Source organism: Caenorhabditis briggsae (genome assembly GCF_000004555.2).
Source record: "Caenorhabditis briggsae complete genome, chrIV, whole genome shotgun sequence".
In the NCBI taxonomy this organism is placed as follows: domain Eukaryota; kingdom Metazoa; phylum Nematoda; class Chromadorea; order Rhabditida; family Rhabditidae; genus Caenorhabditis; species Caenorhabditis briggsae.
Genome location: NC_013487.2, coordinates 7,856,155 through 7,874,403, shown reverse-complemented (window position 1 = coordinate 7,874,403; position 18,249 = coordinate 7,856,155). Strand labels below are relative to the sequence as shown.

Below are 18,249 nucleotides of genomic sequence, written 5' to 3'. Positions count from 1 at the left end.
TTAGATACCGTAAAGCCTGTATTAGAAGGGCTACCACACTGTCGTTTGTGAACAGGTTTTTTGGCACCTATGCAAGATATCAAAAATGTGACTACTGACAAAACACTTCTTATGATAAGCAATTTATCAGTTGACAGCTTTTTTATATATTTCACAGGAGCCGAGAACAATTGGCTCAAAGTTCGAAGTTAGAGAAAGTATTCATCGAAAGTTCTAGCTAGAACTAGTATGATAATCCTTGACATCAATTACACTCAAAAAAATAAATTCAATGTATGAAGTTTATAATCACAAGGGAAATTAAGTCAAACACGGAAATTCTATAAACTTTCTAAAGGTACTGTATTGCGGTTTCTAGTAGCAGCCAAAAGTAATATAAAATATTCAAAAATAAAATAAAAAATTGAGAGAAAACTGAAATCAATTGTTTGCTTTTATAACTTCTTTTTTGTTGCAACACGATTGATAAGAGTGAGAAATAGAAGTTTAGTCGTAGCAATAAACAATTGACGTTTATTTAAGACATTGTACAAGGAAATAACAATTAGCAATGTTTGAGACATAAAAACTACATAGTTAATATCTTCCTTAAATATAAAACGCTAGGCGCGTCTGTCCGTCCCGATGTCACGCTTTTATCTTTTGAAAAGCTTGAAAAAATAAGTATAGATTACGTGACCATTCAAGAAAACGTGAATGGTGGAACGACAAACAAGTAAAAAAAACTAGATTGAGTCGCGCCGAAGGCGCACCAGCTTGCTGGTCTTATCAAAAAAAGTTAAATTGGAATACAAAATTTATGAATTGATGATACGTAAGCTTCTATTTTCATTTTGACTCATTTTCTGATTGAATTGCTCATTTTGAAAATATTCCATGTTCCATCTGGAGAGGACATCTATCCACAATTTCGTTACAATGTTACAATGAAAACTGGCAATTTCTTTCAGTTTTTTTCTCGAATCGTTGTCTGAGCAGTTCCAAATTTCAGTGCATTCGCACGTTTGTTCTTGTTTTGATTTGTATTGATTCCACTCCTGCTTTATATGATCAATCCAAAATGTGATTTTGAATTTCAAATTTTTTGCTTCGCCTTCTTCACAGCCTGCCATCGCGGTTTTGAAATAACAACGGAGATGACCAATCATAATGCCGTAGATCTTCAGCATTCTTATTTTCCACAGCTTACAATTGACCTTTTCCTCAATTCCCGCTTTCAGAATTCTTTCAAAGGGCTTCAGAGTGGCCACTTTTATCGCATATTGATAATTCGGAATATCTTTCAATTTGATTACATTATGTTCACATTTATCCTGTTGTTTCTCTAATCTGCTTTTCAGATGATTGCATCCACGAGTCAGTTCTCCTCTCCTTCTTTCCAGCCTCGAATTTCCGAAATATTGGTGCATCCAATTTGCCTGAAGCCTTTTTTTCACATTCTTCACATTGCCATCTCATCGGTAACGTAGCCAATCCATCATAATTAAACTGCAATTGTGTTTCTTGGAGTCCAGGTTTATAGTGAAGCGCAGAATTTCGCTGTTTGAGTTCGCAGGATATACAAATTTCCAGCTTATCCGAATAGAAGTTACAGTTCAAACAGAATCCGAGGTCAATTTCCTGAAAGTTGTTTGAACTGCTATTGAAAAACAAACATTCTCTCACTTTACAGTTCCACCATTTTTCAAACATCTCAACACAGTGTTCTTTATAAACTTCGGCAAGATTGAGAGCTTCGTAATTGATTGCATCTTCCTGAGCCTGAATGACAACTGAGGAGACGCAAGTTGGCGGTTGGCTGCTAGTCGGCTGCCAAAGGAGAACTGACGGACTGTTGGCGGACCAACGAAACCCATTGGAAAACATACTCGAAAGTTTTGAAAGGAAATCAGTCAGAAAACAATATGTTATGCTCACACTAGGTTATAGAATGATGATAACGAATTATTCTCAAACCAGTCCACCTAAAAAATAGGCTGTTAAACGACTGCTAAAGGGCAGTCGAAAAGCGTTGACTGGTCGATGTCTGCAGGCTGGCAAACCGAATTTCTGCAGACTGGAAATGTCGGTAAAAATTTCTTTTAAAATTATCGCACTATAAAAGTCTTGTTAGAGGATTCTGGGAGTTTTAAAATTTATTATCAGAGGGTTGATGGCGGCTGGGTAAAACGAAAGCTGTTGGTGTCAGGATTAAACTGTAAATGTAGGTACCACAATCTAGAGCAATCTTAACTAATTACAAACAGAAATTTTTGTAGAAAATTTTGTATGTCCCCAGTTTTCCCTTTTTAGCGTTTGTGTATGTTGAACTTGGACCATGAAAGATGAAACCATGGATCCTTTGAAACCGTATCGAACTGAATCATAAAAATGTGCTTCCTGTTCTTTGCCCCCTTTTTCCAAGTCTAAGTCTGCAACATGAAAAAAGCCACAAGATGTAGGTCATTTCCGTTTATTCACTCTTATTTCCATAGCCTTTTTTCTTCAGCTTGGTGCTCATGACACAAAAAAATGACATGAAGGAGAAACGAAGAAAATAACTATTTTTTCGCGAAATTTCAATAATTCACGACCCATTGACACGTCCCTTCGTTTTGCTCCGTATTTTCGCATATGTCAGTGTCTTTAAACACACATCCGTGTTGGTGACTATTCCGACTATTGTTGTCTCATGATCTTCTATGAATACACTTTTCGAAATGGTCCATTTGACCTTTCAAGAATGAAACTTCCTGGTACAAATAGTACATAACTCGAGAGAGAGAGAGAGAGAGAGAGAGAGAGAGAGAGAGAACTACCGGATTTCAGAGATGTGAGGATTTGGATTCCGTATTCTGGGTTCCGTGAAATATATTGTACTTCATCTAATAGAACCCCGCCCAAACCATCATCTTTGAGCACAATTATCTCGGATCCTATGAAATATATAACAAATTTTTCATTTGATTACTTATTTGTCCTAATATCAGCACTATTTTATCAGTTGAGAAAATTTTGAAATCTTTCTCTGAAAACGAGATAATTAAGCTGAAAGTTGATGGTTGCGGTGGGCTTCTATTAGAGGAAATTTGGTATTCTAGTACATATTTCGTATTCCCAATTCCGCAAAGAATTATTAATTCGGAATTCCAAATTCTGGGTTTCGGTAAAATTATTTTGTTTGGGATTTTCAGCAAATATGCAAGAATATTCTGACGCGGGAATTTTTTAACTCCGCTACTCACGATGCAAAAATAGAGCGCCATGTGTGTTCTTTAGAATTTTTCTGCACATTGGAGATATCTGAATTTCGGATTCCGTTTTTCAAAGTCATTTCAGACATCTCTGCTAGATTCAAAGTTTGATGGTCAGGTACAAAACCATAGAAATCATTTGCATATTCTTCGCAACTGTCTCAACAAGAAGGGTTTACACAGCTGACAACGTTTTGGTTGAATAGGTACTCTTTGCACTCTTTGCCTTTTTTATAAGTCAGAATTCATTGCAAGAGTATGTTTCAGCATGGCCAGCGTTAGTATTATTCTCGTGCTGTCTACTCATGTCATTCTTGAAAATAACTTGAGAATTTTTAATGTGATTGTTTGTCACACTTTCCGTCCCTTTTACATTTCAACCCAATACTTTCAGAAAAACACTGATTTCAGCCTAGTTTTTACGGAAGAATGTGCGTGCACTAACCACACCCCATGACGTTAGTGCTCTGGTAGTAATTTGGTATAATAAGCCGGATTGATATGAAAAAGAAAAGAGAAAGTATAACAAAAAAATGACATTCATTCTCTTGTTCCGGCAATTATTAAAAAACCTCATGAACCTCATTAAAAATGAATTGGCACCACGAGATTTCCATTTTCCGGTTTATCCGTGAATCATCTGAATCCATTCATTGGCTTTCTTTCTGCATGTCCCCAGATATCAAGCACTCTGAAAGAGTCCAATTAAATTTTCAAGTGGTGAGAAAAAAGAAAAAAGAAGGAAAACGAAAATCAGACATTCAGTTCGATCAAACAGCTGAAATATAGGTAGCTTTAGGGGCGGAGCTTATTTAGAAATCCCCTTTGGTTTTTCTTTTCATTTTAAACTCTTTTTAGATGAAAAGACACCTGGAAAATCATATTCAAAAATCAGAAATTGAACTGTTCCCTTTCTTCCCTCTTTTTTTTTCAAATTTCCCACGATCACCTGCCACCATTCCGTTCATAACTTTTTGTCTTCTTTCTATTCCTCTTCCTTTTCTTTTCTCCTCCCATCACCGAACAAAAAATACCGTTTTATTAGAAATAAATAAATGCTCTCTTTTATCCTATTTCTTCCATTTCAACCCATTTTTTCCCTCTTGCCTATTCCTCTGTTTGTGATCACTGTCTGTTGTCATTCGATCTGTTGACGTACCTTTCAAAAGAGAAAAAAAGAACTAAGAACTGAGTGTGAATGACGATTTTCACTGTTTGTTTTTTAGATGGGCGGTTTGGAGATACGATCGGAAAAAAGAGGAAGAGATAAGAGGAAGCACGGAATGGAATTTCAATATAGTTTGGATTTGAGATACATAGTTTAGCTTTTCTCTTGATTTCTAGAGTTCTAGAAACAAAAAAACAGATACCGTAAACCTGTATTATAATGACCCCTGAAACTGAAGGGCCCTTGATTGTTTTTTGTTTTTTGTTTTGATTGGATTATGGGTATTTTCTTTGTTATGAAAATCTAATTGAAAGGCCACTTATCCTCTGATTAAATGGCTCCCCTAGAGTCCCTTCTAATACAGGTTTCACGGTATTCCAAATTCCCCACATTCCATTTTCAGGTTCCCTCTTTCTCTCTTCTGAAAATAGTTTGACTTTTAGAATATCCATTTTTGGATACTTGCTTTTTCCGATTACTCCAATTTCATTCGCTCCTCCTCTACCGCGAAATTGAATTCAATTTTCCCTCTGATGAGTCCTCACAAATGATTTCAGGAGAGCCAACTTCATTGAATTTTAACACTTGGAACTTTTTTCGGGCATTCCTTTGTTGTTCTCAATTAGCCGATACCCTGTCAACACCAGAGAGAAATAACAAAACAATTCTTAAAAGGAGGAAAGTGTATAGTTTTTTGTTATTTTTTTTCTTGGTACTACCAGACTTCATAGATCAATTTCAATTTCTAAAAATCAGGGAAATTTGATTCGAAACATCTAAATTTAGTTCATCGGTTACGAGATGGCGGCTCTTTTCCTCCTAACGGACATCGTCCCCTTTTCGGAAAGGCAGTCTGAATATCATGTTTCGATTAATGTTTCTCTTTAAAAGTTTCAAGTTTCTTGGTCCCATCACTGTTACTCATTGACCCGGAGATCCCGAGGAAAATGTCATTTTTTGAACAAATTGGTGTCTTTTTTGTAATTACCGTATTTTCTCTAACAGATGTCCACCCGTCATCAACTTTGAGCTCAACTATCTCTATTCCTGTGCAAGATATCAAAATTTTGTCGACTGATAAATTATTTATCATAATATCACCAATATTTTATTAATTGACACTTTTTTTATATCTCTTATAGGAACCTAGTTAATTAAGCTTGAAGTTGACAATTTGGGTGAGCCAGATGTTTTTATGTTTTAAACAAACGCTTCTCAAGTACTGCAAATAGAAAGGATACTCCAGAAAATATAAATTTTCCGATATCCCATTTTTTCCAGAAACATGTATAAAATGTTCTTCTCTGAAAATTAGGTCGTGGTCCTGAATAATTAATGCTCCCTAATTTAAATAGATCATCGGTCTTGTAATTTGTGTTCTTCTTTTCGAATGAATGATGATATGTTTTCGTGTCTTTTCTAGAAAAAGAGGATAAATAACTAGAAATATTTGGAATTCTTCGCACTTCTTTTTTTTCGAATGACGAGGGCTATGAGCTTTGTTCCTAAATTAAATCCAATTTCTAAAAAAAAGAAGCTACAAGAAAATCCAAGAAAGAAAAATCCACTTTGAAAAATTAAAATTGCCCGTTTCCTGGTTCATTCAGAGTCGTTTCGCTCTGATTCTCTTCTTTTTGTAATGTAGGTAGATAGAGAAGAAGAAGAAGAAGAAAAAAGAGTACATGATTGATTTGAACTTGGTTAGGATGCAGTTCCCTTCTTAACAAGTCCTTTTTTCCTTTGAATACATTTCCGGGGCATGACTAAATGCTGCAAAAAAAACTAATCGAAAGTTATTCCATGGGAACATGTGCAGAATAACTTTTCCAATGTGTCCTGGAGTTCTCTTGATGACACATACAGAAAATGACTGTGCATTGTTATTATTAACTGAACCCTTTTTTCGTATATTATTTTTACAGAAAACTTTAACAAACCTTTTTTTTCTATCTTCTCATCACCCGAAAAAAGCCACTCAAGCTCACAAAATATTCAAGTTTTCAGACTAGAGAACATTAAATTTCCAGTTGTTGTCACCATTTTTTGTCTGAAAACTGCAGCGGTGGTGGTTCAGGAACTATTTTTGAACCTTGGTATGGGTAACTTTGGAAACATTTTTATGCAAAAAATTACGAAAAAAACGTTTGGCCGGTGTCCCCCTTCAATTCCGTAATGCCAAATTAATCCTCTTAAGTTTCTGATTTTTGTTTTTGTTTTTTATATTATCATTATGTTCATTTAAAATGTGTCCTATTGATTAAAGATTACATTCTATGCTTCTCATTATGATTCCTATGGCTTCCCCCATCGGACCCAGTTCATTGAAACCGAAAATCGCTTGAACTAATGGCGACATCCGATTTTGCCTTTTCCGTTTCTTTATCCCTAATTGGATCGGTACAGTAGTCCGTTATTTTTTTTCAGAAGAAAAAAGACAAGATAAAACGAAACAATTACCATAAGCTTTTCTGGGGTAGATGGTCTTTTGTTTTTCCAAATTTTTTTTTCTCTTTCATCTATTCATCAGGTCCCTGTTTCACACTTTTCCCATATAAATATTTCATCAAATTCAAAATTTCAGAATTTCGAATTCACTTGACTCCAGACGCAATTTTTTTTTCTTTCCCAGTTCCCCGAATCTTTTTTCTCTTTTTTCATCCGTTTCCCCAGATGAATAATCTGACAAAGTGCCACTACCGTAATCATCTCACCAAAACATGAAATTAAAGAAAAAAGCTCGCGTGTCTTGTCTTTTTGGCAAAAATTATAGTTTTCGACTGGAAATAATGACCTGTTTGTCTGAAATTTTCTAACATCATCTGAATCTGAACGGAATCTTTTGGTATTTCTTTTTTCTCCGAAAAACAGAGAAAACTGAAAATACTTACGCAAACGGGTCTGATCCATACAGCTTCATCATCCCAAGTTAAACCCGGATTCCCGAGTTCAAGACTGGATTTCCTCAAATTTTACGTCACTACCGCTTTTAGAAAACAAAATTTTCGAAGTTTGCTGAAAATGCAGTCTTCGTGCAATTTGTGTTTTGTGTTCCACCGAGAGCAATGAGTTGTCTGGTTAGCTGGAGAATGAAAAAAACTTAATACTTGTTTTCGAAACACTTCTCCTTCTATTTTTTCAAATTTGCCTTCTTGACTTTCCGAGATCTTCGAAACGGAATTAAATTTGTTTTTTTTTTTTTCATTTTTCGGTTTCTCCGAATAAAAAGTCCAAACTCTAGACATCCAGACGACGTCCGGAATTATTGAAAACTCGTGAGAACCTACAATTTCTGAAGTTGAACCCATCATTTTGAAGTTTCCATGTGACTTGGATATTCTCAAGATTTCATCTTTCTCAGAAATTTCCTCTGTAATACAACACAAACTATAATTGACTATTATCTACCAGCCATTTTCTATTCCCATAACTTTCAAATCTTTCCCTAGACATCTGATTTCATGAGTCACGAAGTTTCCTTCGAACCCTATAATTTTTCTAAACTCCTCGCATTACTTCTTCCTCTTTTCAAGTTCATTTTTCAAACAATTGTTACTCTTCAACACTTTCCCCCCCACATAAATCGAATTTTATTCCAAACTTCCGTGTTCAATCATTGTTGTTTTTGCTCAGAACGCCTTCTGAGAGACACTAACTATTTGTTTGAACACTTGATTCTTCTTGATCTCGTCGTTTTTCGAGAGCAATTACTTTTGAGACAATTAGTCTCTACTCAAAAACCCCAGGAAAAACCCAGGGTTTATCTTTTTCCTCTCCTCCCTCACCGAGACAAGTGCTCCATTTCGAAAAAAAAATAAGTAAAAAGATATGACATCTGGAGCAATAAAATGCCCAGGAGCTTGAGGATGTTTACGAAAAATCTAGTGAATCAGGATTATGTTTGAAAACAATTATTTTACTGATTTTTATTAGGTACCTTCTGAAATTGAGAACTGATACAGCTCAGGCGTAGTTCAAAAAATACCATTTCTTTTGGGACAGTTTCACAGGGTTCCAAAAGGCTCGGTCAGAAATCGCGCCCCAGTTAACTTTTAGGCCAGAGAAAAGTTAATAATTTCTAATTGGTCGGGGATTTGACATGCGATTTTTTAACGCGCGTTTTTCCCTGGTCGTTGTCCGTTTTATACTCAGGCAAAGTAAAGAAAAATCAGAATCCTTAATCTCACGTTCATTGGGGCGCTACTACTGACCAAGCCTTATAAACCAGAGACAGGTATTCAAAATTATTGAAATCTCTAACTAGAAGAAACTAAAATTATTTCTCTTAACATCTACCCAGTTGTCAAATTAGTCCAGAACCAGAAATGGTTTCCTCCCTTTAAGAATTTCCAACTGATCTGACCTTCTCTACTGATCAACAAAAATTAAATTTTAAACCCCGATAGATGCTGTTGTCCCAATTTTTAATGCTAAAAAAGAGCCCATAAGTTAATCCTTCACCGTCTCTGATTTATTGCAAGCACCACCCTCCCTCTTTCTTCTTTATTCCAATTTCCCAGAAGATGCACTCATTCTGTTCAAGATCAATATTCCAAATGTTTTCCTTTTTTAAAATGTAAAGGTTCTCTGAAAATAAAGAGAATACTTGGACACTGTTTTCGTGTTCCATGTGCTTTAATGTGCATGTTTGTGTGCACATGTTCGTTTAATTATTTGTCACATCGAACACCGCCGCAAAAAAATCCACGTGGGAAATAAGCGTTCGGTCCGTTTCGTCTTCTTTTCAGCCATCAAGTCACCCATTATACCGTGTATATATTTCCTTGTCTGCTCTGAACAGATTATTAATTTCTTTCCTAGAATCACTTACAGAACGGATTCCACTTCAAATCCTCACAGTATTTTATTTTTCTGCTTCTCGAATTTTGCACTTTCTGAGTTGAGTGAGGGAGAGAGAGGGAGAATCCTCGTCACCATCCATCAAAAATCACAGACTGAGGGATTAGACAAGTTTTTGTGTAGTTATGTTTTCTTGTGTTCTTTTTTTCTCTGAAAATTGTCTAATCTTCTATATAATTAGAATAGCCTTTGAAGCATACAATTTGTCTGGTACTCTTCTTAAAATTTTAGGTTTAATTCTGCGGTGTTCCGATTCTCCGAATTCGATTTCACTGACTCTTCGAAAGCCAGAAAAGTGCTTTCCATAGCTGGGCCCTTCTTGACTTCTCATTACCGCAGAATTTTAGATGCAAGATTTTTGGAATTTCCCCCCATTCGTTATTTGCATCACACCGTCTCCCCATTTTCCAGATGACCACCGTCTCCCCATTTTCCAGATGATGATCACGCATCATTTATGGTGATGATTGTCATCAAGGATAGTATAATTGCGCGAGAACGTCTTCCGATTTTCTGAAGAACTGAAAACGCACGTCTTTTTTCTCTCAAAAACCCACGTCATCAGGTTGAGTTGCAATAATGCTCTTGGGGATATTCAAGCATGACACTGTCTTTTCAGAAGAGAGATTCCGAAAATTCTCGAAAGTTCTCACATTTTAAATAAACAAGTGCTTCCTCTTCCCCACAAGGTTTTACACTTTTGTTGTTGAAAAACCAATAGGATGAGTAGCTTTTCAAAGTTGGGATACTCACACCGCATTTGTTGTATTTTAGTTCTACAATAACTGTATTTTGTGTATGGATCCCAGGCTAGACTGGACTAGAGCATAAATACGGACATATATTCCAAAAGTTGTCGATACAATGGATTTTGAATATGATCTATTATTCTTGTACACCAAAACAGAGCTGTGGAAGAGAAATCCCACGACGACAACTACCGTAACCTGAAAAAAAATTCTGCGTTTTTTTCTCGACTTCAGTACGTTTTCAGTCAATTGTTTCCCTATCAAAATTTTGAATTTTCCCATTTGTTTTGTGAAAAACAATTGGAAAATCGACGAAATTCAATCCTGAAAATGAAAATAATCTTCCACCACAGCCACCGCCGTTCCGATTTTGTTGTACTAAAATAACAGATTCCAGACAACTAGACTGGATCAGAAATACTACCACCATATATTCCAAAAGTTGCCGGCACAATGGCTTTTGAATATGAGCGGAAATTGAATTTCACCGCTTTTCTTCCGCATACTTTTTTCTCTCATCCCCTCTCCTAGCTCTTGTATATTTTGCAATTTGTTTCTCACAAAATCTTTTTTGACAAAAATGTCTCTTCATTGTGCAGTCTTATTTCAGACAACAACCTAATTCACGTTTTTCTGAAATGCGATTTTCAGCAAACTGGCGGTACACAAGGATAATCTGGAATCTGGAGTACTTTCTGAGGAAAATGCAAATTAGGCAAGATCCTCCCTCATCCTATTAGTGTCGAAAGAGAACCTATACTCAAACGAATCAAAAAACAGAACATGAAAGGTTCTGTGTTCTGTATTTTTCTCAGATTGTGAGGCATCAATTATACCCTCAATTATTTTTTCTTTCTTATTTTTTTATTCCAATTATGATGCGTCACTATAATTTCAGTCTCCATGGAACTCTCCCTTCGTTCTTTCTGATTGTGAGAAATCGTCATTTTTGCATTTTTATTCCTCTTTTCTTCTTTTGCACATCTTTATTAACTTTTCTTCTTTTTGATATTCTAATTCAAGTAAAAAGTCTAGATTGTCATCTTCCTTATTTTCTTCCCAATATCTCCTCGCTCCCCCTTTTTTTCCTGAATCATTCATTATATTGTTTTGTCTCTGTTCATCATCTCCATTGATGTTTTTCGTTAAGGGTATCCCTATTGTAATGGAGGGACTCCCCACCTCAAACTTCTCCACAACGTCTTCAATCGAAAACGAAAGTTCAGAAGAAGATCAACAGCCACGTGGGTTTTTTCACTCTATTTTGAAATCCAATTAAGAATTTAAAAAGAAACCGGAAAAGGGGGCAAAATGGTTTCCGCTTCTGTTTCCTGGAGCTATTTGCAAAATTTCCTAACATCATATAACTTTAATATTCATCAACTTTTGAGCTCGAAACATGTGTAAGTATCAAATCACAATACAATTAAAAGATTGATCAGCTTTAGTATGTACCTATAAGTAATCCAAAAAAGTGTAGATGTGGCTCCCTACTCACTTCTCATGTTCCATTCGGATTCTTGCAAAAACAAGACCGATGGTCCATAGACAAAACAGCAGTAATAGAGAAAAAAAAACACCAGAAAGTAAGAAAAAATTCTTCAGAAACTCATTTGAAGTTTGTCCGGTTTTCTAAGGATCCTAGTAGATTTCTAAAACTCTAACTAGCTATGGTTATCTAAATTGTTTCTATCTTCCAGACGTTGATATGTCCTTTGCCAAAGGATTTATGACAGTTGTCTACATCGTCGTCTGCCTTGTTGGAACACCAGGAAACCTCTGGATCATCTACAAGCTCTTCCGTGCCAAGTAGGAATTTAAAACTTTAACAAAACCTTAATCGTTTCTATTCCAGACTCTGGAGCGGTGCTTCTGTCCAACTGACCGTTGCACAAAGATCTCGAATCTACATCTTCGCTCTTGCTTGTTCCGATATGTTCCTCCTTCTGACACTTCCCGCGACTGCTAGCTACAACTATCATGGTACCTGGATTTTCGGATCTGCTGCGTGCTATATCATCCGCTCGATTGAAATCTTCGCTAAATTATTCTCGGTGATCTTGCTGACTGTGATGAGCTTGGAAAGATATATCATTGTATGCACCAGGTGAGACCAAGCACGTTAATCCTCTAGAGGGTTGCAAATAGAAATGAGTCAGATGATGTCATTGATAAAATAGGGCGGAATGTTTTCTAATGAGTCAATATGAGTTATTTGATACTTTATGAGGTCAACAATATTCCAGACTTCGTCATGTCTACCGTGCCTGGATGTCATTGGTACCGCTTGCCTTCGGGACAGTCTTTGGAGTCCTCGTTCCTACCGTCATTCATTACCTTTACCTTCAACACTTCTCAGTTCCATTCCCGGATTCTGATGTCACTTGGGTTTGTCTTCCAATCATGTCCAATGACGTCTTCAACACATTTGCCCAGTATACATTCTCCGTCGGTTTCATCATCCCGTTTGCGATAATGACTGCTTGCTATATAATGCTCGTTCGTCATGTCAAAACGAAATACAAGATGCGTCGGGCTCAACAGACAACAACGTTGGCGAAATCGGGAAAAGAGCCAAGATATATGAGTGAAGTGAGGAAAAGCATCTGGAGAATTGCCGTATTTCATTTTGTGTGTTGGGCACCGTTCTGGGGATTCACCATGTTGCCTAATTACATTTATCAAATCGATCAGTTTTTCAACGGAGAAAGTGAGGAGGAGAGTGGAGGAGAAAGCATTCTGTTAGTTTTAAATTTGCGCTTTACTGGTTTTCAATCGATATTATTTTCAGACTGGTCTACTGTCGTCTAGTTTCGAATTGCCTCCCGTATATAAACGCAGCTGGAAACTGGGTACTTTATGCTCTTCTGAATGTGGATGTACGGAAACACATCTACAATCAACCCAAGAAGAAGAGAAAGTTTACATTGAAATTCAACCCAGTTAATACATCATCCAACTGCTAACATCTAATTAGGCCACGAAAGCCCATCAAGGATCTCTTTTCGGGTTGTTGATTTTAGAGCCAAAAATAAATTTTTGATAATAAATCATTTTACTTCACATAACAGCACAATTAAAGCATAACCATATCATCTGAATCTCTTCTATAAGTGGTGGAGTCTTCGGCGGCTAGTTGGCGGACACGATCCGCGGTTGATGGACCTCTCGCGGGCTGTTTGGATGGGCATAGAAGACGTCGGAGGATGAAGGTGGTGGCAGGAAGAACAAGACAGATTGGGAGAACAATGATCATAATGACAATCTTAAATTATATCAGTACTTTCAGAAGCTTGGATTTTTCGGCTCACCCAAACTCTCATGTGAAGCAACACTCTTTGTTAAGATGCCCACAACACTTGTAGAATGATAGTAACGTTTCTTCAGGACATTGATTTCCAACTCGATTCGTTGGACACCATATTGCATCACTTTCGACTGCCAACGTCGTCTGAAACTTTACAGGTTGCTTTGGACTACAATTGTCCTACCGTAACCGCCACCGTTGCTTGTACTTCGGTGACTTCTCGTTCGAGTCCCAATGAGAGGCAAGTAATGAAGAAGAAAATAATTAGAAATCGAAGAATATTGAAACAAAACAATACTTTTTGATGAGAAAAGAGCATCAAGAAAGCGACGATCGATAGAGCATTTCTCTGCACAATTGAGAGCACGAACCGCCGGTCATCTCATTGTAATTTCAGCCAATTTGAAGGAGAGAAAGATGGTGGTTTTCTTATTTTACATCATCTTTTTAAATTCACACTGTACTAAAACATTTTGGGGGAAGAGGGAAAAGGAGAAGAGGAAGAATGACTTCAACTCTTTTAAAAAAGTATGGAGCAGGAATATTTGAATACATAAATATTATACTCGTGCAAAAAATCGGAACCATGGAAAATGAAGGTAACCGTGGCCGAGAGTCCCACAACGACAACTACCCTAACCTGAAAAATGTTTCTTTTCAGGTACTGTTATCTCGGTTTTCGCGTGTTTTCTGTCAAATTTTCACTATTACTCCAATTGACGGTGATGCGCGTTGTGGCTGAAAATTAATTTAAAACCGCATCGTCGGTTGAGCAGCGAAAACAGCTATGGTTTTAAAATAATCCATGCGCGTTTAATACCGTACCCAGCAATTAATCTATTTTGGCCCTATTTTCGGATGTTTTTCTATTTTATAAAGGAGATAAATTGAATATTTTTGAGAATCAGACGAAAATTGTCAAAAACAAGCGAAAAATTATGAAAAGAAGGCAAACATTAAATTAATTGCTAGGTACGATACTGAAGGCGCATGCATTAATTTGAAATCCGTAGCTGTTTTCACGGCTCGTCCGATGATGTGCGATTTTAAATAAATTTTCAGCCGCAACGTGCATCGCCGCCAGAACATAGTATTGTCGAATAAAAAAAGTGGGACCTGGAAAATTTCGCGGGCGGCTTCCCGGTCAATTTTCGAGGCCTTGCTTCAAAATCACTACAGTAGTAAACGAAACTTATTTCTGTGAATTCAGTGGGATTTTCTGTACAAAATTTAGATTTCTTGGTATGGAAATGATCGCTAGTATCTCTAGAATCTGATTTTCATAGAAAAACCGAACTTAATTGCGAAAGTAGCTCGAACGAGGCGAAACTCTGAAATGTTATGTTTTTGCCGCACTTTTTCGTAGATCAAATAAAGCTACGCCTTTCAAATTCTCAGATCCCACTTTTTTTAATTCGACAATAATTTCAACAAACTTTATCTTTCGACCTTTTTGAGAAAATAACAGAAAACTAATAGACGAAAAGCAGTGAAAACGAGAAAAAAATCCGGAAAATAAAATTATTTTTAGGCTACGGTAGTTGTCGTTGTGGGACCTTCAGCCACGGCCACCAGAATAATACACGAGGAGCGAAGAGTCTGTAATTTCATTCAATCTCTAACCTAATACCTGTATCGTAGCTATGTTTTACATCTCCATTTAGATTTCGCCCGCTTGTCTGTTCGTTTATGAAAATCTAATCACTAGTGATTAGCTATCGGTGTCTTTTTATATCAAAACAATTTTTAACGAGATCGTCGGTTTATTTTGTAGCAAATCAAGCAAAACGGGGGAAAAATAAAGAAGAAATAAGGTGGGAGACAATTGAAGGTCATATATACATCATAAACCGGAATGCATTCTCGAAGTATATAATAATTACTACACAAATAAAGACGGGAACCAAGTGTAGACAACAAAAAACCGAAGCCGTGTCAGAATTCAGAATCACCAAACATTCAGAGAATTACATCGGTCTGAAGGCGTAGCAGGTGACGTCGTCGTTAGCCACCTGACAGTAGGTCTCGGTATAGGCGACGTAGGAGAAGTCTCCCTTGGCGCAGATCACGTTGAATTTTCCAAACATTTTCTCTTCGGCAGCCTTCTGGATGGCTCTCTTTGAGATGGTTGGGTCGCGGTTCATGTTCTGAAACAATTCAGTTGTATTGATATAAATGGACAAATCCTTACGTTTTCCATCACTCTTCTGAGCTTCTTGCTGTTGCAGGTTGGATCCTCTTCTTGTTCTTCAGTGGTGAACAGTTTCGATCCGTGTGTTCTATGTCTAGCCATGAATCTGCATGGACTTCCACACCGACAGCAGCAATCGTTGGCTGGTTGCATAGCGTATTGATTGAAGACTGGAGCTGGAGCATACGATTGGCATGGAGAGTACATTGGAGGTGGTGGTGGTGGGCACATCGGTGGTGGTGGTGGTGGAGGTGGTGGAGGACACGGAGGAGGTGGTGGGCAGAACTGTGGTGGACAGATTGGAGGAGGTGGGCAAGGAAGAGGTGGAGGAGCACACATCGGTGGCGGAGGTGGAGGACATGGTGGAGGTCCCATGGAGCAACATCCACCAAAAGTAGAAGAAGCTATGGGAACTAGCGAGAGGAGAATCGAAATGGGTAGAAGCATCTGTAAGAATTTCAATGATGAAAGAAACTGTAGTTCTAGTCATTCGAAGGATTACAAGAGGGTAATCGAAGGATTGCTCGGTTCCGGTCTCAATAAGAAGAGAAACAAAATTAGAAGAAATTTGAGATGAAAAACGGTTCAACTAGGTTTTTAATCATCAGTTTTCACCGGTATCTTCGATGAGATTTTGGTTTGAAACAAAGGAGAAAAGATGGCATTCCGCGTCATCCTTCCGTCCTTTTATACCGATATCGTTTTTGACCCTGACTTCTTCACCCTGGCACCGCCTCCCATACCTCTTTGCCATCGAGAATCTGACCCTCTAGAACAGGTTTCCGAGAAAGCTTCTACTTTTTTGAATTGAATGAGTAATCGTGTTACGTCACCTATTAATTATAAAGACGAGTAGGTGAATCCTATTGCTTTCTTCCCAGTTACTCTCCATTTCAATAAACCTTTCAATTTTCTGTTCAGAGAAACCACTCTGTAACTTCATCGACTGAAAGTATTTTCTTCGTCCAAAAAGATTTGAATTATGTTAATCGAAAACGAACTCTTTTGTTCGCACTCAAGGTTATCTATGCAGATTGTGAAGCATCGTCTCACACCATTACTTTCCAATTTCTTATTCATAGACGACTGTGTATTTCGGAACTGGTTGCTTTGGCATGAGTAAGCATTTTCCTTTTATCAAAAGCGGTTCTTTCGATGTGCTAATAATACTAGTAACAAATTTGTTTATGTTTTATATAACAAAACAAGAAACAACAAAAAGGACATTTACTTGGCCTTCTTGGCACGAATCTTGCGAAGGTAGAAATCGAGTTCCTTTCCTTCGAGGATGTATCCGTTGGCTTGTCCGACTTGTCCAGGGGATGAAGAGATGCGAGCTGAAAAGAAAATGATGAAAAATATACTCATTAATCAAGTTTTGATTTTTTTTCCAATTTTCTAGTAAACTCACCAAGAAGACGTCCAGTGTTGAATTGCTCGGTGAGGAGGGCATCAACGGCAGCAGTCTTTTGGCGCTCGGTGTACTTCTTCAAGGTGTGGTTGGATCTCTTCTTGTTCAAGATGGCGTTGTCTTCCTCGGAGAGCTTGGCGTTCTTCTTTCTGGCCAATGGAGTGGCATAGTGAGCCTCATACCACTGACGGAATGGAGCAGCATCAACGCTGACGATGGCTCCCTTCACGAGGGTCTTGGTACGGACCAACTCGTTGTTAGTAGCGTTGTACATGGTGTCAACGATACGGGTCTTTCGAGTGGTCTCTAAAAACAAAAAATACTTTTTACACTCTGTTAACTGTTTTAACTCACGCTCAGAGGCCCAGGAGAAGTTTCCATTGTCAAGACGGAGAGCTCTGTACTTGAGGTTTCCACCACGAGTGCGAACGAGACGAACGCGATGAGCTCCAATCTGAAAAAAATTAATTGAAATTGATACATGCACTTCGAAATAATTTTTTAAACTGAAAATATTAACGAAACTCACCTTGGTGTTGGCAGCTGGACGTCCGAGCTCGAACTTCCTCTTCTTGTGTGGAACCGGGCGAGTAGCTCCGGTCTTGTAGCGCTTATGCCAGGAGTCGCGCGAGATACCCATGCTGAAAATTATTATTTTACAATTTTTAAATGATTCACCAGTAAAAAGAGAATATGACATATAAATTTCCTGAAAAAATTTTAGGCCACATTTTTAACCGAAACATTATGAAACGCAATGAAAATCCAAAAGATTTTCCTTGGTTTCACATTTTCAGGATTTAAACAGAAATATACTGAAAAAGTACGGAAATTGGGTGAAAAAATTAGAAAAAAAGAACTCGGGCCTAAATTCTCCACAGAAAATAGAGCGGGTTGCCTGCCTCGAAAGCGAAATCGCGGCGAGACCCGCGGCGGGAGAAACGCTGTGCGCCTTTAAAATAACTTTTTTCTTCGCTTCGTCAGTTGTTTTGAACATTGAATTGAGCTTCTAAAACGAAATTTTCCATTATTTCTTTTTTGAACAATTAAAAAGAAATTAAGTGAAATTTATTAGTAACATATTTTGTTCAATATTCAACATGTTGTCTCTTGTAAAGTGACTTTTCAGAAAAAATTATGCTTTTTTTAAACGTTATGTTTGACTTTGCTGAGAAACACTCAAAATAACCTCTTTGTTCTCAGAATATTTGTATTTTTGAAAAGAATCTACGTTTATCCAGTTGAAAAAGTCATAAATAAGTTTTATTGTGCAAATTACGTCTAGCTAAAACTGCTAGCCGACTCAACTGATTGACATAATTTTGACGAAAGT

At 37.3% G+C, this 18,249-nt stretch overlaps 5 protein-coding genes across 5 annotated transcripts; 1 reads left to right on the top strand and 4 right to left on the bottom strand.

Moving 5' to 3' along the window:
• Nucleotides 1-1,308: 1,308 nt before the first annotated feature.
• On the bottom strand, nt 1,309-1,866 carry CBG26350 (the record flags this gene model as incomplete). The annotated part of the gene is made up of 2 exons (XM_045235535.1): nt 1,309-1,620; nt 1,666-1,866. The coding sequence occupies 2 exons, from the start codon at nt 1,864-1,866 to the stop codon at nt 1,309-1,311; spliced, it is 513 nt and encodes a 170-aa protein (XP_045098518.1).
• Nucleotides 1,867-11,172: 9,306 nt separating this feature from the next.
• Nucleotides 11,173-12,973, top strand: CBG05830 (the record flags this gene model as incomplete). The annotated part of the gene is made up of 5 exons (XM_002633086.1): nt 11,173-11,251; nt 11,708-11,816; nt 11,863-12,114; nt 12,254-12,748; nt 12,799-12,973. 5 exons carry the CDS (start codon nt 11,173-11,175, stop codon nt 12,971-12,973), a joined length of 1,110 nt encoding a protein of 369 aa, XP_002633132.1.
• Nucleotides 12,974-13,083: 110 nt separating this feature from the next.
• On the bottom strand, nt 13,084-13,330 carry CBG26349 (the record flags this gene model as incomplete). The annotated part of the gene is made up of 2 exons (XM_045235534.1): nt 13,084-13,272; nt 13,319-13,330. The coding sequence occupies 2 exons, from the start codon at nt 13,328-13,330 to the stop codon at nt 13,084-13,086; spliced, it is 201 nt and encodes a 66-aa protein (XP_045098517.1).
• A 1,951-nt stretch (nt 13,331-15,281) lies between these two features.
• Nucleotides 15,282-15,952, bottom strand: Cbr-grl-4 (the record flags this gene model as incomplete). The annotated part of the gene is given in 2 exon segments (XM_045235533.1): nt 15,282-15,500; nt 15,518-15,952. The coding sequence occupies 2 exon segments, from the start codon at nt 15,950-15,952 to the stop codon at nt 15,282-15,284; spliced, it is 654 nt and encodes a 217-aa protein (XP_045093141.1).
• A 780-nt stretch (nt 15,953-16,732) lies between these two features.
• On the bottom strand, nt 16,733-17,556 carry Cbr-rps-8 (the record flags this gene model as incomplete). The annotated part of the gene is made up of 4 exons (XM_002633088.1): nt 16,733-16,842; nt 16,917-17,222; nt 17,271-17,370; nt 17,446-17,556. 4 exons carry the CDS (start codon nt 17,554-17,556, stop codon nt 16,733-16,735), a joined length of 627 nt encoding a protein of 208 aa, XP_002633134.1.
• Between the last annotated feature and the right edge of the window lie 693 nt (nt 17,557-18,249).